The 25,724-nt window shown below is 40.9% G+C and overlaps 2 protein-coding genes and 1 non-coding gene across 11 annotated transcripts in view; 2 read left to right on the forward strand and 1 right to left on the reverse strand.

Annotated features, from left to right (window-relative positions):
- The window catches only part of OCLN (occludin), a 47,744-nt gene extending 29,589 nt beyond the window's left edge, over positions 1-18,155 (forward strand). For all 4 annotated transcript variants that reach the window (XM_067730917.1, XM_067730915.1, XM_067730916.1 and 1 more), the window contains 5 exons: positions 4,301-4,446; positions 9,848-10,063; positions 12,184-12,355; positions 14,965-15,006; positions 16,624-18,155. In XM_067730917.1, coding sequence (XP_067587018.1) covers positions 4,301-4,446; positions 9,848-10,063; positions 12,184-12,355; positions 14,965-15,006; positions 16,624-16,725 — 678 coding nt within the window. In that variant the 3' untranslated portion in view covers positions 16,726-18,155. The remainder of the gene's footprint in view (positions 1-4,300; positions 4,447-9,847; positions 10,064-12,183; positions 12,356-14,964; positions 15,007-16,623) is intronic.
- Positions 737-848, reverse strand: LOC137222826 (U6 spliceosomal RNA). The gene has a single exon (XR_010942617.1). It is a non-coding gene; the product is annotated as a U6 spliceosomal RNA (small nuclear RNA).
- Positions 18,156-21,655: 3,500 nt separating the features above from the next.
- Positions 21,656-25,724, forward strand: part of LOC137221370 (general transcription factor IIH subunit 2) — a 73,253-nt gene continuing 69,184 nt past the window's right edge. For 5 of the 6 annotated variants that reach the window (XR_010941978.1, XM_067730920.1, XM_067730922.1 and 2 more), the window contains exons 1-4: positions 21,656-21,737; positions 24,358-24,445; positions 25,080-25,157; positions 25,481-25,517. Coding sequence is in view for 5 of the 6 variants with exons in the window: in XM_067730920.1 (XP_067587021.1) it covers positions 24,390-24,445; positions 25,080-25,157; positions 25,481-25,517 (171 nt within the window). In the remaining variant the exon portion in view is untranslated. Of the gene's footprint in view, positions 21,785-24,357; positions 24,446-25,079; positions 25,158-25,480; positions 25,518-25,724 lie in introns of all 6 variants that reach the window. The other variant, XM_067730921.1, reaches the window with a different exon arrangement.

The raw sequence follows: 25,724 nt of genomic DNA on the forward strand, positions 1-25,724 counted from the left end.
CCCCCGAACCCCAGCTCCCCCGCCGGAGGGCCTGCGGGTGGGAGCCCCGGATCAGCCCCCCAGGCCCCGAGGCTTCTCTTGGCTTCGCAGCAGCAGTTCCAGCGTTCGCTTGACTCTCAAACTTTCCTTTCCCCTCAGTGCTTAGTAGAAGGCGGCAAATCTTCCTGCATTTGTGTTTTTTCACTCTGCTTTCTTCTGCCCCTAATTTCTTAGAGCTAGTTTCAAGTTACTTGAGGAAACCTGTTCACCATTTGCTGTTCAGAATGAAGCCGAGTATTTCTCAGGTTCTAAGTCTTTAAAATTTTGCTATAGTTATTAAAATGGTAGGGTTGTTTCGTTGTTGTTGTTTTAAAGAACTTTGGCTACATCATCAGGTATTATGGACTGGCTTGGGATCCTCTCAGTAATAACAGTGAGTCTCAAATCCCTTTTCTCATCATAGGAAGCACAGGCTGAGGACTCATAAATTTCTAATACTGGTCCCTCCTCACTGGGGCTTCCCAGCTTCCTCCCACTGTCCTTTGAAAGCGGCAGGTTTGTACTCACTTTGCATTGGTACTGTGAGAAAAAGCAATATTTTCTTTTGGGAAACGCGAAGCGTAAAAGGAAAAAAATGAACTTACTCCTTGTTTTACAAATATATTTTGTTTCTGCCTCTAGACACTTAAGCTCCTTTCGAGGACAAAGGCTGCTTCTTACTCACCTTTGAGTCTGGCTGGGTGTTTTTTTTTTTTTCAAAACTATGTATCACGTCACAGATTTGCATGTCATCCTTGCGCAGGGGCCATGCTAATAATTAATCTTCTCCGTATTGTTCTAATTTTAGTGTATGTTCTACCCAAGCGAGCATGGCCTTGGAATTTTTTGTGCACGTGTATGAAGAAGGTTGAAGTCATGAAAGACCTGTGCTGGAGGGTGAAGTCAGTGTTCGGGCTAGTCTAGTTCTGCTGACTCTAAGAGATAAGCATCAGCTCAGAGCAGCTCATCTGATAAGGCGGTTGGATATATACAGTGTAGAAGTAGAACAGTAATAAATGAAGTAACCTTTATGCGGCAGACTCTGGGCTCCTGCTTTGTGCCAGGTACTGGGCTGGACTTTGAAGACCCATAGAGGAAGGAAGGTAGGAGGCTGCCCAGGGAGGGGCAGTGTATTGGAGCTGAGGCTTTGAAGTATTATAAACCGCACCTTACCACATATTAGGTGTGGGTCCTTGGGAAAGTTGTCTAGCACCCTGAGCTCTTGCTTCCCCTTTTCTGAAAAGGGTTTTTTTCTGAAAAAAACCCTGAAAACTGGGTTCACCTCTTGGTGGCTGTTGAGCTGATAGACACAACCAAGCCAAAGATCGGGAGAAGAAAGAACTTATTATTACTTGCAGCAAGTGAGGAGAACACCGGGGATCTTCTCCAAAGCAGTGTCTGTCTGAACAGTGAAATTAGGGAAGTTTTAAGCTAAGGGTACTTGCGTATTCGTGAAGGGGCTTGAGCGGAGGAGAATTCAGCATAGAATTGGGGCAAAGGTCCACAGAGTCCAAGCTTTAGTTGATTGAAGTCAAGAGTGGCACCATCATCATTCCATCCTCCACCTGGGTGGGGGTCCTTAGTACCTGCAGAACTCAAAGATATATTATGATGTGTATCCCTTGAGGAGGAACTAGGACTCTGCCTTATCACTGCACTGTCGTTTGAGTGCCTTTTCCCCGTTCCTGCATTCCTTTGTTCCCTCAAGATCATAAATTACTGAGACCTGTTCAAGGGTGAGCCCTGTGGCCAGGCTTAGATCACAAAATGGCTTCTCTTATGTCAAGAAAGCCATTCCTGGGGCTTCCCTGGTGGCGCAGTGGTTGAGAGTCCGCCTGCTGATGCAGGGGACGCGGTTCGTGCCCCGGTCCGGGAAGATCCCACATGCAGCGGAGCGGCTGGGCCCGTGAGCCATGGCCGCTGAGCCTGCGCGTCCGGAGCCTGTGCTCCGCAACAGGAGAGGCCACAACAGTGAGAGGCCCGCGTACCGCAAAACAAAAACAAAAACAAAACAACAACAACAAAAAAGAAAGCCATTCCTGGTTCTGTTTCTCCAGGGACCCCCTAACTCATCTGCTTATAGTATTTCCCTGTAAGGTTGTACCTACTAAACGATCCCTCAGTTCAGTATGTGGCATGCTGTAGCAGGCAGACAGCGGTGGCTTTAAGAGCAGCCCACCGCCCATTGAAGTTAGAGGTGTGGGAGCAGCGTCACCCTGTGCGTAAACAGTCTGTACACACGCGCTCTGCTGGGAGGTTTGTATGCCCAGGTGCTGGCGAGACAGGAGGACAGGGAGGCGCCTCATCCAGCAGGGACATTTGTGGAAGGCCCCCGGGAGGTAGTGGCACCATCCCTACTTGGTAGTGAGCCAGGACTTGAAGTCCACTTAAGGATTAGCTGGCAAAGAAAGGGGGAAGAACATTCCATTCTGGGCAGTAGGAAGTCTCTGCAAAGACACCCAGACACCTCTTTTGTAAGGTTTTGGTTTCCGGTTTGCCAGGGTCAGTAGGAAATCCATGAGCTCCGCACCCTCTGCTAAATTTGCAAAGAGAAGAGTTAAATGGGTTTTTAAGAAAGGGAGGTCTTTTAAATCTGAAGTCTCCAGAATGAGAATACGCCTCTGGCTTGGCGGGTATTTGTGAAGCTTAGTGATGGTGTCAAGTCCTCAGGAATTCAGTAGGTGCCAAGAATGGTTCCCACCCGGCCCCCCCGTGGTGGGATCTGAGCACACTCCCTGGCAACCCACCCCCTGGTTTCCCAGTTGCTGCCAAACTCCACTTTCAGAAGGAAGTGATTCCATTCCTTTCTGGCTCATGGGAATATTAAACAATCAAGATTAAATACCTTTGTGTACCTCAAGGGGTGGGTAAGTAAATATCTTTTGACATGTGGTAGTGCAGTGACAGGAAAGGAGCAGGTCACGTTTTAATGCTATGCTAGACGGACAACAGAATGTAAAGTGTGTGTGTGTGGCAGGGACATACGCTATGTTGAATCTTATTGTGAAGATTTATAACAGCAAAATAATCCAATTAAAAGTCTGCCATCCCCTTCAAATACTTGTAAAAATTCTTTGTTTAGATCCAGTGGCTTTAATTCCAGAAACCAGCATCTTCTGAGTCTTTACTGTGTTCATAAAGGCCCTGTGCTAAATGTGATACCTCGTCATCTCATTTAATTGCCAAAACAACTTTATGAAGCAGGTAGATATTGAGGTTTTCTAGAACTTGTAGTTGGGTAGTTGGCAGATCTGGAGTGAGCCCAGGTAATTGGATGCCATTGTGCTCACCACCAAGCTAAAGCAATCCCATCATCCCTAAGTTTGAAAAGTTGCTCTTTTTCACAGGCATAATTTTTAGTGTTTTTTTTCTTTTCCCCCCACACCTTAGTTTTATTCCTTGACTTCAAACCAACTCAATGACTTGTCTGGGCTTAGCAGTTATTGTTTTTCTGGCAGAGTAATATGCAAATGTGAAGATTTTTAGGTGAAATTTAAAGAGTGTTGGACCTACTACGTCTAACAGGTAATGTAGAGACTCTAATTGGCTATGCTTATTAGATACAAAACCTTCTCCCAAAGGTTCTCTGGGAAACCTTTCAGGTTAACAAGGCATCATCTCCAATGTGTATTACTTCTTAGAACACGTTCACTCACACATCAGAATGGAATAAGAAAGGTAGAGAGGGAAGGCAGTGATGCTGTGACTGTAGGCTATTGGTGATAGAGCCATTGAGAAAGTAAAGGGAGAACAAACCAATCTGTTATTAAAGAACCATAGCAGAAATCAGTTTGAGCTTCTTAATGTAGTTTTAACATTCCATGTATAGGGTGAATGGATTGAGAAGAATCAATGTTCTTTGTGCTAGGTTAGTGGTTTTCCAAGAGTGGTGCCCAGACAGCAGCATAAGCATTACCTTAGAACTTGTTAGAAATGAAAATTCTCGTTCTAACTCGGACCTAGGCCGGATAAAATGAGATTAGTCTTCCTAAGATGGGGTGGATAATTATTAAACCTAATCACATCAGGATGAGGATCAGGGAATTTGGATTTTTTTCTTGTTTGTAATTGATTCTGGATTTGTTAAACTAACAATAGTACCATTTCTGTGCTGATTTGACTGTTAACACTGGATAATAACAAGGTAGTCAGATAGGTTAATAATATTTAATGAGCCCGATAAATATTAGATAATTTTATATATGATATTTTTCTTTCATTTCTTCCCCCTTTTATGTTACAGGCTAAATACTAACTGAGTCTCTTGGGACTGTTTCCTTAGGTTAAAAACGTTTCTGCAGGCACACAAGACATGCCTCCTCCCCTTTCTGACTACGGGGAGAGAGTGGACAGCCCCGTGGCCTACTCCTCCAATGGTAAAGTGAACGAGAAGCGACTGTATCCAGAGTCTTCCTATAAAACAACACCGTAAGTAGCGTCTTCCTTCTTTTGCTAGAATGAGTCCGAAAAAGTGAGTATTTGCATGTGTTTATAAATCAGTTGCTGTTTTGTGCCATTTGCCAAAAAAAAAAAACCCAACAGTTTTCACAAAGGCTGGAGACTGATCTCTGCCTTATAGGTGGAGGCGGAATGTGGTTCTTTCCTATTTCTGGTTTTGAAGTTTAGATGAGGGTGGAAGGGTATTACCGATTGATAGCAGAGCTAAGTGTGGTTCTCAGTCTCTCCTCCTTCCTATAATTATTAGATCTCTTTTGCTAGGGGATGTGAAACTGATAAAACCTCTAGATTTTGTTTTACCTGTGGTGTGAAAAACCTCCCAGTGAGTTTCTGGCCTAGAGTAGGTACCATTCAGGTTATGGAAATAGTATCCCCGTTGCGGTTTTAGGTTACCCTGAAGCCTAAGTCTAATTCACCTTAATGACAAGAGAGAGATGTTGGGGATATTGTTAAGGACTTGGATGTAGTTTGCCTGAGGATGATAAATTAATGTTCCTGTATATAATTCTAGAACTCCAAGTTCCTTCGTAGACCAAAAAAATAAACCTTCCCTTTAGCTAATTTGATCGTTCTAAGTTAAAGGTTTATCTGCTGGGAAATTTTTGTTCAAAGTTTTATCTCCAACCTCCACTGCCACTTAGGGGGCCGAGTTTGTAGAGATCCACTCTGAGTGCATAGTAGTTTGGGTGCCTGGAGCCCCTAAGATGACACCAGCAGGTGAGTTAAGTATGGAATCAGTTTGAAGAGAATAGATCTTATTATTACCCTGGAATGGAATTTGGAAGTCGACTGGCATTCTGCCTTACCCTCTGTATGTTTTATTTTGGTCTTCAATATCAAGCTTACTTTTTTTTTTTTTTTTCAAGCTTACTTTTGATTTCAGTTGTAAATGATTTGGAGGAAGAGCATTTTCTCTCTTCTCCTTCTCTTTGGCTTTTGACAAAAACCAAATCATGTGAGGCTATGAGAGGCAGAGGTACACAGCAGAGATGCAATCCTTGTAAAAGGGTCAAGCTATGATTTGCATGACTTCCATGCATACAAAATAAATACCTACAATGCATCTTGTGACCAGCTGTGCCTCCAAATTAATTGTAAGGCCTGCAGGGCTTCACAGCGTTCCCACATGCTGTCCCTTGTTATGAGAACTAAGATATTTTCACAGATTCATTTGGAACAGTTTAAATATCGTACTTATTCTTCAGTAAGCCAGTACATTCATGATGTAAAATTTAAAAGGAGCAAAAGGGAATCCCTTTTGTCCCCAGCTGTCTAGTTTCTCTCCCCAGGGGCAGCTAGTGTTACCAATTTCTTTTACGTCCTTCCAGGGGTTATTTTTATGATGTTGATGCCAAATATGATGTTGGTTATTTTTTCCTTTTAAAAGACAATAGCATATTAAATGCATTGTTAGCAATATATCTTCGTGATTGTCCATGTCCGTATACAGCGTTTACTGATCTGTTTTATAGCTACATAATATTCCATTAAATGGGTATACTAAAATTTGTTTTATTAATCCCACATTGATGCACACTTTTCCCCAATGTCTTGTTATTACAAACCTCTGCAGAGAATGAACTTGCACATTGCACATTTATCACTTTGCAAATATGTCAGTGTATCTGGAGGAAACATATTAAAAGCACAATTGCCAGGTTAAAGGAAATTGCATATTTTATTTTGATAGATGTCGTCAAATTGTACTCCATAAGGGTTGTACCAGTTTGTACTCCAGGAGTACACCCTAGAAGTTTTTTGAAGGCCTGGAAAATGCAAATATGATGTTTAGTTTTAGAACCCAGCAGAAGGGGAGGATGGGGATGGTGCCAAGGTAAGGGATAACGAATGCAACAGTGTGTAGTAATGCAACAGTGTGTAGTAATGACGGGAGGAGCTTGCAGCCTCTGGCGGGTAGTAGACATTGTTGATTGTTGTCTGCGGCAGAGCATTGAGCGCTACGGAGGATTCAGTGTACGTCCTTCTGGATGACGAAGGGATGCACGTTAAGTCGTAGCCTGTCTTTCTTCAGGTGTTTCTTGAAGGTGTTTAGTAACTCACCAGTGCCTCTCCTCCTTATTATTGTAGTGGATGGAGAAGGAATTAGAATCGGAACGTTGTCTGAGGTCCAGGTTAGGAATGAGGTGCCTCAGTACTAAGATGTTTCCCCCCGAGGCATAACGTACGTTCAGTAGAGAGCACTAATCTTGATATACAGCTTGCTGAGAGTTCACGCATGTGGTCACTGAAGTAACTACCCTCAGACCAAGAGAGAGGCATTTCAAGCGCCCCAAAACGTTGTCTTCTCCACGGGTACCCCCCTTTCCCCACCACCACTGTTTTGACGCCTGTCACCATATCAGAGCTCTTATAAAATGGAATCATATGGAAATTATTCTGGTGTCTGGCTCCTTTTGCTCTCACCATAATGTCCTAACCTTAGATTTTTTGTGTGTGTGTGTGTGATACACAGGCCTCTCACTGTGTGGCCTTTCCCGTTGCAGAGCACAGGCTCTGGACGCACAGGCTCAGTGGCCATGGCTCACGGGCCCAGCCGCTCCGCGGCATGTGGGATCTTCCCGGACCGGGGCATGAACCCACGTCCCCTGCATCGGCAGGCGGACTCTCAACCACTGCGCCCCCAGGGAAGCCCCCTAACCTTAGAATTTTAAGGCAGTTAGAATTAATCCCGGATTAGGAGACAGCAGAATGTAGCTGAAGATAGTTTCTTCTCCACCCTCTCCCAAGTGAATTTGGGAGATAGTAGGTACACTCCCTACTCTCTTTTCCACACCCAGGGTGAATTAACCTTTGTAAATCAAAGAAGTGGAGAGCTGATGCGATGCAGAGCTTTCAGGGCAGGCTGACACCTTAGAGTGCCCAGTGAGACCATTGTCTGGTAGTAGTATTTAGGCTGGTAGGATAATCTGTTAGGGCTTTCACACGGGTTGTAGGAATTCACTGGTTCGCCTAAGGCCCAGAGATGGTGCTAGCTTCGGGCACAGCATGATCCAGGGACTCAGAAGATGTCAGGGTTCTTGTTGCTCTGCTGGTTTTATTCTCAGTACAGCTTCTTTTGTAGCAGGCTAGCCATGCACATTGCTCAGGCTGTCCTGATCTTCTAGCGCCAGATTCAGAGAATGGAATTTACTTTCCTAAAACTTACATATCCAATCTATTGGAAAGATTCTAATTGGTCCTTTTTGGGTCCAGGAAGATGAGTTCTCTGATTGGCAAGGCTTGGATATTCCCCTCAGTGATGATGGCAGTTTTAAAATACCATGTATATCATGGATGTCGTTCCAACAGTCATGACACTGATGTGATCATGCATTTTGTTTCTCCCTCCTCCCTGATACTGGGTGTCCTCAATGAAGAGAATTCTTGTGAATGTCTTTTCAGTTCAGTAATTACCTTGAACCCCTGCCATGTACCGGGCCAGGTGCCCCTGGGAATACGGTGTTCGTGTTCCCATGGAGGTTGCAATACAACAGGGGCGGAAGGAAGTGCACAATAACTACACTGTTGGGGTGAGAGAGAGCAGCAAAGGCATGTGAAGGTGTGAGGGTGTGTGTGTGTGTGTGTGTGTGTGTGTGAGAGAGAGAGAGAGAGAGAGAGAGAGAGAGAGAAAATAAAGCAAGTTTAAAAAAGAAGGAAGTCAAAAACTACACAAGGGCAGCTTTCCGCACCTAGGGGACTGAGTCAGATACTGAGGAAAGTATACAGGTGGTTACCTCTGGCTTGTGCAGATTTTCGAACTAATCAGACTTGTCTCTAAAAGTAGGTTTGAAGGTGACTAAGAGTTCACATATCCCCTAACTGTTAAATTTATATATACTTTTCTTGCCAAGCATTTCGTTTTTAGCTTTCATGCTGTATCAAGTTATTGTTTAGTGTTTGAAAGGGTGTAGGAAGAGGGGAGATGGAAAACTTCTATGGTGAAGATTTATAATATCAATACCTAATATAAAATTACGGGAGGAGGCCCGCCTTAATATTTTGGGGTTTTTTTCTAATTTCTTTTGCCCTTTAGCATCCTCCCCCTCTGGCCCCCAGCACTTCAGACAAACCCACTGCATTCTAAAGGTTTTGTTTGCCACCTCGAAGCTAAGAAGCATAGTACCTGGCAGGGTGTCTAGGAACTCGTTAATCATTGACTCACAGAGAAAGTCACATTTTCCTTCCTTTAGAAGTAGCATTAGCAGAGCACTCAAAGCCATGTTAACCTGGATAAATTTAGAAAGAAGAAATAAATACCACCACCACCCCAGCTACCGCCCCCCCCCAAAGCTTTAGGAGTCTATAAGAAATTAATAAGTGTGATTAGAAATCTAAGACTTTGGCAACAGTTAGAACCAAGCAGTTTTGGATCACCTAGAAAACAGTCCACCTCGTGGATAAAGCTCAAGATGACAGTTCTGTAAGTTGAAAGCGATAAAAAACGAAATCCTTCAGACTTTTAAATAGTTGACTTGAATAGCAAGGCTGATGTTGGAAAGTCTCAGGTGCCTGGTTTCTCCTCTTGCCCTACTCCAGCTCTGCTACGGGGGGAAAGTGCAGCTTTGCATTTCTGTTACTCAGAAGTAGTCTACAGTTGCCACAGCTCTTGGTCTTTTATTCCATGTTAGGCTTCGTTTTTCTGCTTGTGGCAGAAACATTATATGCAATTTAAAAATCTGATGCAATATTAAATAATTGGCGTTACAAAAATAAGTCTAATGTTAACTCTTCCATTTCATTCATTCTACAGGGCTTCAGGATTAACAGTGCAACTTAAAAAAGTCTTAACAAGCTCTTTCATCCATTACAATATAAAGCTTTTTAGGGTTTTTGTGTTTTTAGTTTAAATTTTCAGTATTTTTCATTTTTCAACATTGTATCTTGAAAAGAGAATTGATACAGAGGAGTCTAAAATTAATATTACCAAGAGGTTATCTCTGAGAGTCAGCCTCTACAGGTAGATACGTATGTGCATTCCTCTCCCCACTCAGCATTCCATGGAACTAGAAGAACCTGTAGAAGAGAGTCGTGATTGTTATTTTCCTAACAGCCTTTTGTGGAGGAAGTCCCTGGCACGGGTCAGGTCAATAATTCTCTTCCGGATCAGCGTGTTTCCTAAAGTGAAATCTTACATCCATTTTTCGTACAAGGCTTACTAATGAGCTCCCCTTACATCAGAGCCTTAAAGCTGTTCGTGTGCATTAGGGGAGCTGGGCTGGTGCTGTGTTGAGTGCAGGAAGCTGGGGATCTGCCCAGTGCTGGGCAGGTGGCTGGTTGAGTGAATGCGGCCCACGTGTTGCTGCCCTCTGAGGTCTCGGTGCTCTGACAAAGTCTGGTAATGCTCGCGGACAGATGATTCCTGTTTTGTTAGGGTGCCTGAAGTGGCTCAGGAGCTGCCAGTGACTTCACCTGTGGAGGACTTCGGGCAGCCTCATTACAGCAACAGTGGTAACTTGGAGACGCTTTCAAAAAGGGCTCCCTCGAAGGGCAAGGCAGGAAAGTCGAGGAGATCAGAGCAAGACCACTATGAAACAGACTACACGACGGGCGGCGAGTCCTGTGATGAGCTGGAGGAGGACTGGATCAGGTACTGGGGCGCCTCTTGCTGGAACCCCTTGCGCATCTGATGGTTGTACAACCAGGTTTTGGTGGTGTTGCCTCCTCAACTGGGGTGGGTGGTACAACTTCATTCTTTGCCAACCAGGGCTGGAGACAGTTTCTTGATATTTTTTTTTCCCTTAGTACTCTTTTTTTTTTTCCTGGTACGCGGGCCTCTCACTGTTGTGGCCTCTGCCGTTGTGGAGCACAGGCCTCGGACGCGCAGCCTCAGCGGCCATGGCTCACGGGCCCAGCCGCTCCGCGGCATCTTCCCGGACCGGGGCGCGAACCCGTATCCCCTGCATCGGCAGGCGGACTCTCAACCACTGCGCCGCCAGGGAAGCCCCCTTGGTACTCTTCTGTAATAAAGATTGACCTGGAGGGAATGTGTTTGGCTTAAAAGCACTTTGGCTTAAAAACATGTCAACACTTTCAGCGCACCTCCACAAAATGACTGATAAACTTCGCCAGTGCTGTATGCTTTTACCAATAGTCACCCAAGCAAGGTTTTTCAAGTAAATGAAATACAAGTATAGAGGAACTTTGTTTTACTAATTATAAAATTCCGGACCAGTGCTATGGCTTTCCTTTGGCGTTTACTTTTAAGTTAAGCTTTCACGATGAGACCAGAGAGTCTTTTAAAAGCTTAATCCAGAGGACTTTGGCAAACAGTTTTGTAAACAGTGGAGTTAACAATTTAGTGTCGTGGTTAAGTTACTTTGTGTGTCAGTGGTTTTGTTATAGTCCATCATTGCCAGCTGTACTCGTGTATGATCTATGGCCTTTTTTTGCCCAAGTATTCTGAGGAATGGGACACAAATCAGAAACATTTGCTGTGTGATTTGTGGTTAATCAAAACATTGCTTCTCAAGGTATTAGGAGGGATGGAAGGGGCAAGTATAGCTAGAAGTCCCATACTCACTGGTGGCTCTCATATTTCATCTCCCCCTTACCCCTCAAGAGTTTTGGCCTAGTTCAGTCATCTGTCTATAAAATATTTGCCTGTCTTGTATCATGCAAGATTTAAGTGAAAACTTTTAGAAATTCTGAATTCTTGTTTCCCTTTTGAGCAAATCATTTAATTTCTCCTGTCTGTAAAATGAAGATATTTAGACTGTCTTAGATATGACATTTAAAATTCCATATTGCTGTGAAGTTCCTTAGTCCCGTGAAACAATTCATAGTATTTCCTCAGTGGATTATGGGTGGTTAATAGCATCACTGTCATATGTAAAGAATAGCTGGCATATTGAGAGATTCCAAGTGGCACAGAATTTCAGGGTTTTTTCATAGTTCACCACATTGCCAGGTTATTTTTACAATGAGCATGCATTTTCATACATGTACCTTTTAATGTCTACTTTTACAATCAAAGTGATTTCCATTAAGGAAAAACAAGACACCCACCCCCCGCCTCAACAAAAACAATGCTCGAAACAGTCTGAAAACTGTAGGTGGTAGCAGAAAACAGCCAGCTGCCAGTTAGCTGCTCTGCCACTGAAGTGATGAAAATATCCTTTGTGTTCCACAATTCCAGTTTTAACACTTTTAATGTTAAGTATCCATTCTCATGTGGTGTTGTGTATTCAGAATAAATGAGTTCCTAAGACCACCCTGAAATTTCATAAATGATTTTCAACTTATTTCTAAAAATCAGTAGGCATAGTTTTTTTTAAAAAAAAAAAACATGAGCAGCAACGTAAAAAGCATAATCATTCTTAAAAGAACTCATTTGCATCCCACCTTTCTCTACCCGTAAGCAACAACAACAAAAACAAAACCAAGGGCTTCCCTGGTGGCACAGTGGTTGAGAGTCCGCCTGCCTATGCAGGGGACGCGGGTTCGTGCCCCAGTCCGGGAAGATCCCACATGCCATGGAGCGGCTGGGCCTGTGAGCCATGGCCGCTAAGCCTGCTCGTCTGGAGCCTCGGGAGAGGCCACAACAGTGAGAGGCCCGCGTACCACAAAAAACAAACAAACAAAAAAAAAACCAAAACCAAGAGAATGTCATTCTCCACCTCCCACCAGCTTATCATCTTTGAGAAAGAAGCACTGGATCTTAGGTCTGCTAAGGATACATAAGTAATCATTTTCTCACTGAATTTTTAGGGAATATCCACCTATCACTTCAGATCAACAAAGACAACTCTACAAGAGGAATTTTGACACTGGCCTGCAAGAATACAAGAGCTTACAAGCAGAACTTGATGAGATCAATAAAGAACTCTCTCGTCTGGATAAAGAACTGGATGACTATAGAGAAGAAAGTGAAGAGTATATGGTAAATTGAAATCTGCTAATTATATATTACATAGAATTTTATTCTAATCTATGGAGCTACATTATCCTTTATACTAATATGATACAGATTTTGCTAGTAGTTATCAAACTAATTTCATTGAAGAGTAATTGAAATCAAGTCTTAGATTAAAGTCTTTCCAAATTGAAAAGTGTACTAACGTAGTTAAGAATTACAAAGCAATGGTCTGTGTACATATTGGTTTGGCCAAAAAGTTCGTTCGGGTTCGTCCATAATACATCCCTTCCTGCTTAAAAGAAAATACCTACATTAGTTTTTCTATTTATAAACAAAGTTCGCTCCTTCGGTAAAAATTTCAAATAATACAGAATTACATACAGAAAAATAAATTGCCTTAACTTTTGTCACCAAAATATTAGTTGTTAAAATGTCCCCTCTGCAGAAGTGCACCTAGACACAATCTTTGATAAAAAATCATAAGTTTTACTTATATCCTTCCTGCTTTTTTACTCAATAATAGTTTATGGCTCTTTTTTTTTTTCTTGATCACCTGGCTGGAGTAGTGTTTGTCCATGTAAAGTTACTCATTACTTTTTTTTGTTTCTTTTGTTTTTGTGGGGTTTTTTGCGAAGACTCCTCATTACTTTTTAACCCCCATCTCCATATCGTGCTCTTTAGAAGGAAGTCACTATGCATAGATCACACTTAAGGACTGGGGAATTATGCTCCAGCAGTATACCTACACAAATTATTTGGAATTTGTCTGCATGGGAAATTTGTCACTTCCTCCCATTTATTTGATCATTTATGTCAGTATAGACTCATGGATATTTGTTTTATACTTTGGGTTATAATCCAACACTACTTAGTTTTGTTGCTTGAATTGTTTTAGTTAGGACCATTGGGAGCTCTTGGTTGCCTCCTGTGTTTCTTTGAGATATCCCCATCATTGTGAAGGTTTTTCTTTTTAAATACTTACTGGCACTGCTTATATCTTGCTTTTTTATTCAATGATAATTTATGGTTATCATTTCATGTCAATAATAAAGATCTACTTACTGAGAAAATATTTTTATGTATTAAAAAAATAACTCCACAATTTTCAGTTTTGTGGTTGTACCATAATTTACTTGAGTGACCCTCTATGAATAGACATTTAGGTATGTCTCCCCACTGCCACACATACACTCTGCCCCTATTAGTAATACACTGGTGAACCTCTCCATCCTTACACACTTACCCACTTATCTGCTAGAACGAATTCCAGAATGTGAAATTGCTGAGTCAGAGGTTAGTACATTTAAACTTTTGTTGCAAAAGTGCCCTCCAGAAAGATTATATCAACTGTATTCCTGCTAGTAATGCTCTAGAGGCTCCTCTGACCCACATCTCACTAACATTTTATGTCTGAAAAATTACTGACTTGTGTCTTAGATACCAGTATTTAAACTTTTTTATCACATCACGTATTTATTGGAACTTCATAGTCCTTTTATGAAATACTCTTTGCCTTTTTTTTTTTTTTTTTTTTTTTTGCGGTACGCGGGCCTCTCACTGTTGTGGCCTCTCCCGTTGCGGAGCACAGGCTCCGGACGCACAGGCTCAGCGGCCACAGCTCACGGGCCCAGCCGCTCCGCGGCATGTGGGATCCTCCCGGACCGGGGCACGAACCTGTGTCCCCTGCATTGGCAGGTGGACTCTCAACCACTGCGCCACCAGGGAAGCCCCCCCTTTGCCATTTTTAATTGGGGTGATCTGCTTTCCGGTTTCGAAGTATTTGCTTCGTATATAGTTTGATTTATTTATTGTTTTCTTTTATGGCTTCTCTATGGTATCGTAAACCTTTCTTAATGCAGTCAATGCTTATTCATTTTTGCTGTGTCCTTGATGTGGAAGTGCTGAGGTTACAAAGACAAATCATGTTTCCACCCCCAAAGAGCTCATATTCAAAGAGAGAAACTGATACCTAAACAACTTTGACAATGGGACTAATGCCATATTTACCTTATGTATAGAAAGTACTGTAACTAACTTCTCTGAGAAGGAATACAGTCTGCTGAAGGCCTGGAGAGTTTAGGAGAGGCTTCACTGAGAGGTAACCAGTACACATTCTCCAGACAGTAGGGGAGGTACATGAGTACAGCTATAAGAGGAACATGACGTAAATCTGGAAGCATTAATGTGCTTAATTTTTTAAAGAATTGCAAATGGTGGACCCTGAGACTGGAAAGGTAGGAGACTAGATTAGTAGAGAATTTAATGGAGTGCTCAGACCAGTTTTATAATGGGATGTAACCTGCTCAGAGCCGTGCTTTATGAAAAAGTTCTCTGGGGTCTACGTGCCACGTGGACTGGCGTGGGGAGAGATGAGAGGCAGCAGGACAGATAGTTACCTGTCTGTGTGAATGGAATGTGAGAAGTATTTTAATGTCATAAATTTCCTGTCACTGGACTCCTCAGGCCCTTCTACTGACCATAATAGTTTTGAGAACTTTAAGACTTCGTTATTTTAATTCCCTATATTTTTGTCATAAGATGACATTTTTAGCTTCAAAATATAACATCAGGAGTGTTATTTTTGAAAGAGAAAATGCCCCACTTAAACATATTCCTTTGTTTCTCATTAATAGGCTGCTGCTGATGAATACAATAGACTGAAACAAGTTAAGGGAGTAAGTATCCCAGATTGTAAGATTCTTTTAGGAAGAACTTATCTATTATGTGCTTTTCATTTAACCTTTAGAATGACTCTGAATACCTTGTCACACATGCACTGATTATAGACAAAAGGCCCTATAATTGCAAGATGAAAACTGTAAGAAGTTGGAACCTTAATTTCAGTTGTTTGCAACTACAACCAGCACTGATGCAAAAAAAAAAAAAATTGTTTTTTTAGTTTGAAGTATACATACAGAAAAATACACAGATCATAAGTATACAACTTGGTAAATTTTCACAGAGCAACCACACACCTTTGTACCTGGCATCCCGATAAAGAAATACATTTCGTAGTACCCCTTGTATGCTCATCCAATTTTTACACTCACCCCAGAGGTAACCACCATCCTAAGTTCTAACATCATGTATTAGTATTGCGTATTTTGAACTTTATATAAATGGAATCATACAGTATGTAATTTGTGTGTGATTTCTTTTGCTCAGTATTGTTTGTGAGAATCATTCAGATGGTGGCATGAAGCAGTGGTTCATTTTTAAGTGTGTATACACACAGGCACACATTTGCTAGGTATATACATAGTCATGAAATTGCAAGGTCATTGAGCAAGTGGGGATCCTGCCTTGGGTAGGGACTGTCAACAGCATCCCTGGTTTGTGCCACTTTACATTCCTAACAAGCAGTGTAGATTCCTGTTGCTTCATATCCTTGCCAACACTTGGCATCATCAGTCTTCTTTTTTTTTCTCCTTTGGCCACACAGCGTGGCTTGTGGGATCTTAGTTCCCCAGCAAGGGATCGAACCTGGGCCCTCAGCAATAAAAGCACAGAGTCCCAACCACCCACTGGACTGCCAGGGAATTTTCCCAGCATCATCAGTCTTTATTGCCTTAAAACATGTTTGGTTTTTAAAAGACTTTATATTAATTTTTAAAATTCCAGAATCATTAATTTTTTTTTTTTGGCTGTGCTGCGCAGCTTGTGGGATCTTAGTTCCCAGACCAGGGATCAAACCCCGGGCCCATGGCAGTGAAAGTGCCGAGTCTTTTTTTTTTTTTTTAACATCTTTATTGGGGTATAATTGCTTTACAATGGTGTGTTAGTTTCTGCTTTATAACAAAGGAAAGTGCTGAGTCCTAACCACTGGATCACCAGGGAATTCCCAGAACGTCATGAATTTAAATTCAAGAGTTTAAAAACGTACATAGTACAATTTCCTGTCTCACTCCCTATTTACCCCGTTTCTTTATTCTAAGTAACCCCATATCACCAGTTTCTTGTTTTACTGATTTTTATTTTTTTTAAAATCATGTTTTAACAAAAAAAGGCCGATAAATTTTCTTGGTCACTTTACAAATCATTAGAAATGAGTGTATCCTTTGTAAAACTCAGGTTAGAAGATATGATTGAGAAAAGAAAATCAGCTGCTCATGTGGTTAGAGATAACTGCCAGGTGCCTTATGCATGTTACTTCATTTAACACTCCCTGCAATTCTATATGACTAATGCTCCCTTTTTGTTGTTGTTCACCTCTGCCTTCCCAGCAGCTAAAACATAACTCGTTTTTAGTTTGTTAAATTTACGCAATTCTTTTTTCTTTCCTCCTTTTTTAGTCTGCAGATTACAAAAGTAAGAGGAATTATTGCAAGCAGTTGAAGAGCAAATTGTCACACATTAAGAAGATGGTTGGAGATTATGATCGACGGAAAACATAGACAGCAGATGCCACATTGTTAGGTTAAGAAGTATCTGACTGACATCTCTGCAATGTTATCAGGAGTCAAAATGACTTTGGACTCTAACCTGGGAGGCCAAATCTTTGTGATCATTACAGAGTTTTGGTAGTTTTAATATCATCAGTATTGAATGATATCATCAGTATATCATCATCATTTTATAAATAGCTTTTGATAATCGACTGGGCTAAACACTCCAAGTAAGGACTTTATGCTTTAAACATTGGTTCTTGTATTAAGAACTTTTGTTTGAGGTTTTTAAAGCTTTAAGGAAGGTCCTGGAGTACACTGTGCTGTGAACTTTCACACCCTAGGCAATCAGGTGTTAATACCTAAGTATGCTCATTGGGTCTTATAGGGGATAGTTTAATTCTCCCAGAATTCTCCCTTCAGATAACTGTTACTTATAATCATTTATTTTCAGATAAGGAAACTGGGGCCCTGCAATAAAGTCTCTGAAGTGAAACTGCTTGTTGCCTAGCTTGCAGTTTTGGTTAAGTCTGTTTTATGACTCCATTGATAAAGTCCCTGGCCTTTTCCTAGTTTAACTACTACGGATGCTGAGTGCTACCAGCCTCCCTATTGATTTTTTTCTGTGTATAAATGCTTAAGAGCTTTTTATTTCATGTTATCCTGGTAATAAAGATCATGTAAAAGTAACAAATGTGTGAAATTTGAAGATTGTAAATATATGTTTACCTTTTAAAAATCAAAGTTTAAACCTACTGGTTAGAATTTTGTTGCGTATTTTAAAATGCTTTTTATCTTTTATGGTTTACATGCTTTTTTTAAACCAACTAGCCTTTTCCATTATATCAAAGTATCCAATTACAATTATAATTCAATTGTGACTTGAATTGTATCTTATGGGAATATTCAAGTTTTGTACATATTTTATAATTATTAAAACTGGTGTTTTCTTTCCATAATGTACCTTTTTAATGTCATTAGTGCTGTTAATACTAAGCTATGGAAAACTACACTCAGAAGTTGTATCTGTACCGTTTTAAACTGTTTTGGGTGCTGTGCTGGTTGGTAGCTTCCTAAATCCTTTGGCTAACAGAAGGCTGATTTGTCTGGAAATGGAATCCAATATCATAAAACACCAAATTATTTCAAATGGTGCCCTTAAATCTCAGCTTTTTTTTGAATTCAGTTTTTTTCTGGTAAAGTAAAATTAGCTGATAATACTGGATATGTAGCTAACCAAGTTGATTGTGATTATCCCCTCAGTTTGGAACTCTCATTTAAGTATATTGTTTTTAATACATAAGTCTGAATCATTTTCCAAAGATAAAAATAAGGTTTCTATTATAACGCTGATACAGTTCTTCAAGTTGAAAAAATTCTTAATTTTCTATGTGCTGTTCATACTACAAAAGGTAATAAATAGTTTATGTTTTTCATGTCTTTTGGATTCATACCAAGTGGTAAGGACTCTCTTGAGCAACTTAATTGATTTTTATATGTCTTAAAATTTAAACTGAAGTCAGCACACTTAGTTTATGAAGGCAAGTTTGCCCGTGTTGTGACTGAACAAAACCATTCAGCTAAATGCAGAAAGTCAAATAGCATGAGTTTGTGCTGTAAAATTGTGCCATAAAATTGAACTTTGAAAGTTAAAAAAATCATTTTTCAAATGTACTTACACACATTTGATCTCTGAGCCAGGATCAGGGTGGTTCTTTTGGTGGTGGGGGGGGGGGCTTTTTTTTTTTTTTGTCTGTGCCATGCGGCTTATGGGGTCTTAGTTTCCTGACCAGGGATCGAACCCGTGCCCCCTGCAGTGGAAGCGTGGAGTCCTAGCCACTGGACTGCCAGGGAATTCCCCTGGGGGGTTGGCATTAACCATCGGGACATAACTTTGAAAAACCACTCAGGCAGTTTTCTAGTCTGGAAAATAGAGATTTAGATTAGATTTAAGAGGTCTCTTCCATCTCTGACCTCCTGTGGTTGTGTTTGCATTCTGCTTTCTGCTATTAACCATTGTTCCAAAGATTTTGTTGAAAAAGCATGTGGTTCGGGATTTCCGTGGTGGTGCAGTGGTTAAGAATCCACCTGCTAATGCAGGGGACACGGATTTGATCCCTGGTCCAGGAAGATCCCACATGCCGCGGAGCAACTAAGCCCGTGCGCCACTACTGAGCCTGCGCTCTAGAGTCCATGAGCCACAACTACTGAGTCCAAGTGCCACAACTACTGAAGCCCATGCACCTAGAGCCTGTGCTCTGTGACAAGAGAAGCCACTGCAATGAGAAACCCATGCACTGCAAAGAAGAGTAGCCCCTGCTCGCCGCAACTAGAGAAAGCCTGCATGCAGCAACGAAGACGCAATGCAGCCAAATAAATTAATAAATTAAATAAATTAAATAAATATGGCCAGTTATACCTACTTTCCAAAGCCAAATGGTGAAAACAAGTTTTTAAAAAGCAAAAGTACATGTATCATCCCAATCCCATATGTTTGGTGTGTGCTGGGTACAGCTTTATGGTGTAAATTCTTTTTAGTTTTAGGCAGATAATTCCCTTATGTTTGGCATTGTGATAACTCATAGATAATGAACAAATGCTTGAACAGATAGTATAGAGTTTACATATCAAGTTAAAGATTATCAGATACTCTTATAGGCAATTCTGGAGGGTTTTAATGAAGGCTCGAATGATTGAGTTTCCATCTAAAGGTATTGCAATAGGCAAGCTCATCTCTCCCAGTCTGAGAAGTTGTACACTTTGAATTTCGGCTTGATTCCACTGGCTGAGCTGTTTGTGAATTTCCTAACTCTCTGGATTGTGTCCAGCCACCCATGGGCAGAGAACAGATTGTTCCATTCTTTATAGTTGTTGCTTAGTTTTACAAATTGAAACGTTTGACTAGGTTATATCATTTCTTTATTCTACCACTTTGTAAGCAATTAAAATATTGTGTCGGTCATAATAATGGCAAAAGATCACCATGGATTTATGCATTTTTGTTTTGTTTTGCCTTAGTACCATTCCTACTTGACTCAAGATCTGAGACATATATTCAGAGGAGAGTTGGGAAAAGCTTGAATGATTCGGCCTCCAGTCCACAGATATGCTTTAATTTAAATTCATTGGGGAGTCCTCTGTCCTTTTTCTGTTTTTCCACAAAGTCTTCCCAGACAGGTGGATAGTAAACATAAATGAGAAACTTGGGGCTTGGGGTTGTAGCTGTTTGTTCTATAGGTGTGAGTCCTGTCTTGGAACAGAATGGCTAATCAGAACAGAAGGAAAGAAAAGTGAGTTTCTGGAAGGAAGGGAGGGAGGAAGAGGGGATACTAGGAAGGAAGTAAAAGGAAAAAGGGTGGAGTTTGTGTGTGAGTCCTGTAAAGGAGTCAAAGATGTAGGGGAGGCAAAAATGGAAGCCAACTGGCACTGGGAATCAGCAATGCTAATTTCCCCTCCTCACCTTGCAAAGACAACATCAGAACTAAACAGTGAGACCTTGTCTTCTGGGGAGAAATAAAAGGACCTGGTTATGGAGTTGCGAAGATGTGATGTGCAAGCCCTGTAGGGTAGGTGGAAATAATCCCATCTTATAGATCAGACTTGGGTTGTGACTTGCTTCAGGTCACCCAGCTAGTGTGGCAGAGCCTGATTTTTAATTCAGGTCTGTTCTTTCCACTACTGTGCAGGATGGCTTCTGTTTATGTTTTTGAGGGGGAAGAATACATGGAAAGATTTTAGTACCAACAAAACAATATAGGCAACAGGGGAAGCGTGCGATGATGGGGAACCAGAGAGGTTCCGGCAGTTCCTTTCTCCTTTTCCTGGGCATAATCCTTTTCTGAGGCTCTGCGGTGCCTTGCCTCTCCATTTCTCAGGTATGGGAAATGCTAGTAATTCTGTGTGTATTAGCAGATATCTCAAACAACTTGTTCAAAATTGAACTGATCTTACCAACCCCCCACCCTCTCAGTAATTGCAACTCCAGCCTCTCAGCTGCTCAGCAACAAACTTTGGAGTCACTGATTTTTTTTTCATAACAAACATCCAGTCTATTGACAAGATTGAGAATCCAGCCGTTTTTCACTAGCTGCACTGCCATACTATGCTAGTCCAAGCCATCATCATCCCTTCAAAGTTCTGACAGTGCTTCGAGACCCGCACTTCTGATTTCAGTTGCCACCACTCATCCCCTGCTTGCTCATACCGTCGCTCAAACACACCAATGTGCTTCCACCCCAGGGGCCTTTGTACTTGCAGCTCCCTTTCCCTGGAGAAATCTTTCCCTAAGTATCAGCACGGTTAACTCCCTCCCTCATTCTGGTCATGGTTCGACTGTTCTTGGCATGCGGGATCTTATTTCCCCCACCAGGGGTCGAACCTGTGAACCCTGCAGTGAAAGTCTTAACCACCGGACCACCAGGGAAGTCCCCTGACCACCTATTTTAAACCACGCACTTTCCCCCTTCCATGCTTAATTTTTCTCTATGGCACAATCACCATTTGATACAGTATGTTTTTCTTCATAACTGTCATGAGGGCAAGGATTTTTGTCAGTTTTTCATCTCTATTTCCTCAGTGCTTAGAAATGTACCAGGCCCCAAATAGGTGCTCAATAAATATTTGTGTCATTTAGCAGGAGCAGCAGAGCAGTCCGGGAAAACCGCTGCACAGCAAGCTGGCTCAGCTGAGGCTACTGATGTGGTCAGAGTCCTTCACGCTAACCTTTTGTAAATAATAAAATCAATTCTCAGATGCCGGATGGACGGCTACCAGGCCTCCAACTTTTCAAGAGAGAATGGCCACTCTTCTCGCCTCCTTGCGAAGAGCTGGAAGGAAGCAGGACATCCCTCCCCGCGAAGTCAACAAGGTTGCTCCGGCCTGCGAGCGCCGCGCTCCGGCCACCACCGCTCCCAGCAGCCGGAACGTTTGCGCGTCGCCACCGTGCGCGGCGGAAGGACTTCGGCGGCGCCCTCAGAGCAAATTGTGCAGAGCTTCCGGCAGAGCGGCCTTCAGCAGGACAGGTGAGGCCGCGGTAAAGGTTTGCATGGAGCCGAGGCGTGGATCCGAGGTCTGGGAAGTGTGGCAGCGGGAGGGGCTGCGCGGCTGGAAGCGGGGATTGAATGGCCCAGAACCGCCTCGCAGGGAATGAGGATGTGTGGGAGGGGGAGGAGGGCAAATTCCGTCTAGGGAGCTGCATAGAAGCATCTGGGGCAGCAGTGTGGAGAGTGGCTCTCCTGCCCTAAGGCAGGGCGCGAGTTTGGGGACTTGTGGTCCTGGGTTCTAGCTCGTCACCAGCCTCCAGCTGTGTGGCCTCAATAGAGTTACCAGCCTCTGACCCTTGAGTTCCACACCTGAAAAGCAGGACAGTTATCACCCTTGCCTGTCGCACAGCGCTTGGCAGGGTTAGGTGTGAGGGAAAGCTTCATAAATTGCGATGTGTGGTGCAGATCTCATTTGTTTACGTGTAGCTTTCTGAGCTCATGTGAAGGAATCATACCACCAGGCTTCCCCAGGGGGAAGTGGCTTTCCTGGGGTTGGATTCCCAGCGATATTTGTAAGAAGATGGAATATTGGGCAGTCATAGGCAGTTGGAGATGCTGACCTAAGAGGTTACCAAGTACATTTTCCTCCAGGTTGCATAAATCCCTTCTCTATTAACTGCATGCATTGTAAACATCCAGCTTCCCTTTGAACATCTGCAGTTATGGGGATCTTAATATCTCTGTCCTATCCCTGTAATTTCCCATTGCAGACAGTTCGAATTCAGAAGTCCTTGTATGCAGTGAGCCAGAGGTGGTCCTGCTTGCAGCTTCTGCTCATATAGTTCTCACTTTGTTTCTGAACTTTCAGAGAATTAAAAGTAATAAAATAAAAATAAAATACAGTTTAAATATTGATGTGATGGATGGCAGTAGCCACCTCTTTAAGAATTTAAGCTTTTGATTTTTGACATTCATGATAAATACAAAAACACCTCCATGGAAGATCAAAATGTTCAATTTAGTCACTGTATGCTGTGTTACTACACTCATCATTAAACCTACAAGGCACCAACATGGTGTGTTGAAATAGCACTGATGTCAGAATTAATGCACTTCTTGTTATTTCAGGATACTAAAGTGGATCACCTGATATCCTGAAACAAATGAATCTCTTCCAGCGCCAGGGAGTGGCTTGTTAATTCAGTGAGAGACACACAGAACTTTAGCAAATAATATCTGATTGTAGCAGGTGCCAGAGAAAGCGGTGATGCCATAAAAGCAGTCTTAAACTTGTCAATAGGTTTTAATTCCAGAAGTCCATTTATAAAAATCAATATATATTTAGATTTTTAAGTATATTTTTCTATAGGAAAAATGAAATAAATGAGGTTGAGGTCTTGGTTATTGTCCTCATCACAAAAATTAATCTTTGCCCCTGCCAATGATGGGATTTGTTTTGTCCTTAATGTCTTGGCACTTAGGATTCCTTTGATCTTTCATCTATGGTAGAAGGAAGTTGAAAGTGAGAATGTAGAATGGGGAGGGAGATTCCATTGGGGAGGGTGGAGGTGTGGATGTGACGGGGGTGTTTATTACTTGGTTATGGTTAATAGAGTACTCCCAACACCAATTTTATTCCTGATTATTATTTTTTCAAATCCTATGATCTTTTTTTCTAAAATAACATGTGAAATCCAGACAAAACAAAATGCAAATGTTTTAAATTTTTAACTTTGAAATAATTTTAGATTTACAGAAAAGTTGCAAAAACAGAAAAGTACAGAGTTTCCATTATAGCCTCCCTCTTGAGACAGCCTGAGCTAATGTATAAAGTTCCTTTCCAAACGCTTACCAAAATTATTTAAATAATAATGAAATTATTAAATAATTAAATAAAATTTAAAATAAATTAGTTGAGATCAAAATCAAGGTGGGGTATCCCTGATTATTAAAGAAATACATGTTCATATTGAAAATATGAAAATACAGAAAAGAATAAAGAAGCAAAAAACCAATCATCCTTAATCGTAACATCCATCAAAACCATTTGTCCTATTTATTGAATTACTAAATATTTCCTTTTTCTTTTAATAGTTGGGGTTATAGTGTAGGTTTAATATTGTATTTTTTAAAAAAATTATGAGCCATAAGCATTTATCATTTATGAATAATAATAAATTTCATTTAAAAACTTGATTATGAGAAAATTCACACAAACCCAAAGGTAGAAGGATAGTACAGTGAATCGCCATGTATTCAGCACTCAGCTATAATAAGCAGCAGTTGTGGCTCATGTTTCATCTACACCTGTACCCACTTCTCATAATTCTATGGTTCTGTCCTATGACACATCTTTAATACATTTTTGGGTTTTTTTTAATTGTAAAGAGATGCTTATTTGTGGTGGTGCCAAATTTGTGCATAATTATTCGTATTCTTTCTTGGAGATGGGAAAAGAGTTCCATGAAGATTTCAAAGTATTTTTCATTCAGCTACAATTATTGAATAAATTGCAAAAAATAAGATGATTTTGCATTCTGAGTTTTTTTTTTTACTTTGTATGTTTACTTCCCGCTCTTTACTTTTCAGATTTAATTGTATGCATTTGGTGACAAACATCTTTAATCAAGTCACAATCTAATGATTTTTTTTTTTACAGAATATTGAATAATACAATACAGTAAGAAAAAAATGGATGAAGAGCCTGAAAGAACTAAGCGATGGGAAGGAGGCTATGAAAGAACATGGTAAGTAGGGCATTATTACTTTCCCTTCCCTTTTAGATGTTGTTTTGGGTTTTGTTTTTGTTTTTACAACTTTTTTGAAGTATATTTTACACATGTTAACATTCACCTGTTTCTTATGTATAATTCAATGATTTTTAGAAAATTTACTGGATTGTGCAATCATCAACATAAATCAGTTTTAGAACATTTTTACCACCCCAGTAATATCCCTCATGTCCATTTACAATTAATTCCATGTCCACCTCCAGTCCTAGGCAACTACTGTGTGCTTTCTGTTTCTCTAGATTTGCCCTTTCTGGACATTTCATGTAAATGTAATCATATAATATGTGGTCAGTTGTGTCTGACTTCTTTAACTGAACATACTGTTTTCAAGTTCATCCATGTTGTTGCATGAATCAGTAATTCATTCCTTTTTATTGCTGAATAGTATTCTGTTAATATGTTTATGCCATGTTTTTATTCATCCTTTCACCATTTGATGGACATTTAGATGGTTTATAATTTTTGGCTGTTATGAATAATGCAGCTGTGAACATTCAGGTGCAAATCTTCGTGTGGACATATGTTTTCATTTCTCTTGGGTTGATAAAATTTTAGCTTATCTTTTCAAACAAGTAATTATTGCTTACAGGGAGATTCTTAAAGAAGATGAATCAGGATCACTTAAAGCTACAATAGAAGACATTCTCTTCAAAGCAAAGAGAAAAAGGTAGGTAAACTTTGTGTGTGTTACAAAAGGTAAAATATATTCCTTTAGGTGTTTCTGTCCACTTATGGCCACTTCTTGGTACTTCATTTGAGCTGTGTTTCAGGGAAACTGACTTGTGGCCTTCTAAATAGGGGGAAGGAGCCAGCAACCTAGAGTCTCATCAGGGAAATTGATCTTCAGGGACTGTTCAAAATGCCCATAATTATATGCATCCATAAGTTAATAATTTATTTCACTAAAAAAATGCAGGTTAGTTGAAAAGTTGTAATGATTTTTCAGGTAGTAGATGGTATTCCATTAAAATGTTTGCATAATTTTAACAGGGTATTTGAGCACCATGGACAAGTTCGACTTGGAATGGTATGTTATTCTTTTTTCCTTTTCTGGTACAGGACTAGTTTGAGTTAGAGAAACATTCTGGCTTAATAGAATAAACAACAGTAAAACAAACTTTTTAAGGGAATATATTAAAAATATATGTGTAGGATATGTGAATACTAAATGACATTTTTAGTTCTTGATCAAAAATGTATTTGAAAATTGTTCTTATTTGTGTGTTTTGTTTTG

This window comes from Pseudorca crassidens, chromosome 3 (genome assembly GCF_039906515.1).
Source record: "Pseudorca crassidens isolate mPseCra1 chromosome 3, mPseCra1.hap1, whole genome shotgun sequence".
In the NCBI taxonomy this organism is placed as follows: domain Eukaryota; kingdom Metazoa; phylum Chordata; class Mammalia; order Artiodactyla; family Delphinidae; genus Pseudorca; species Pseudorca crassidens.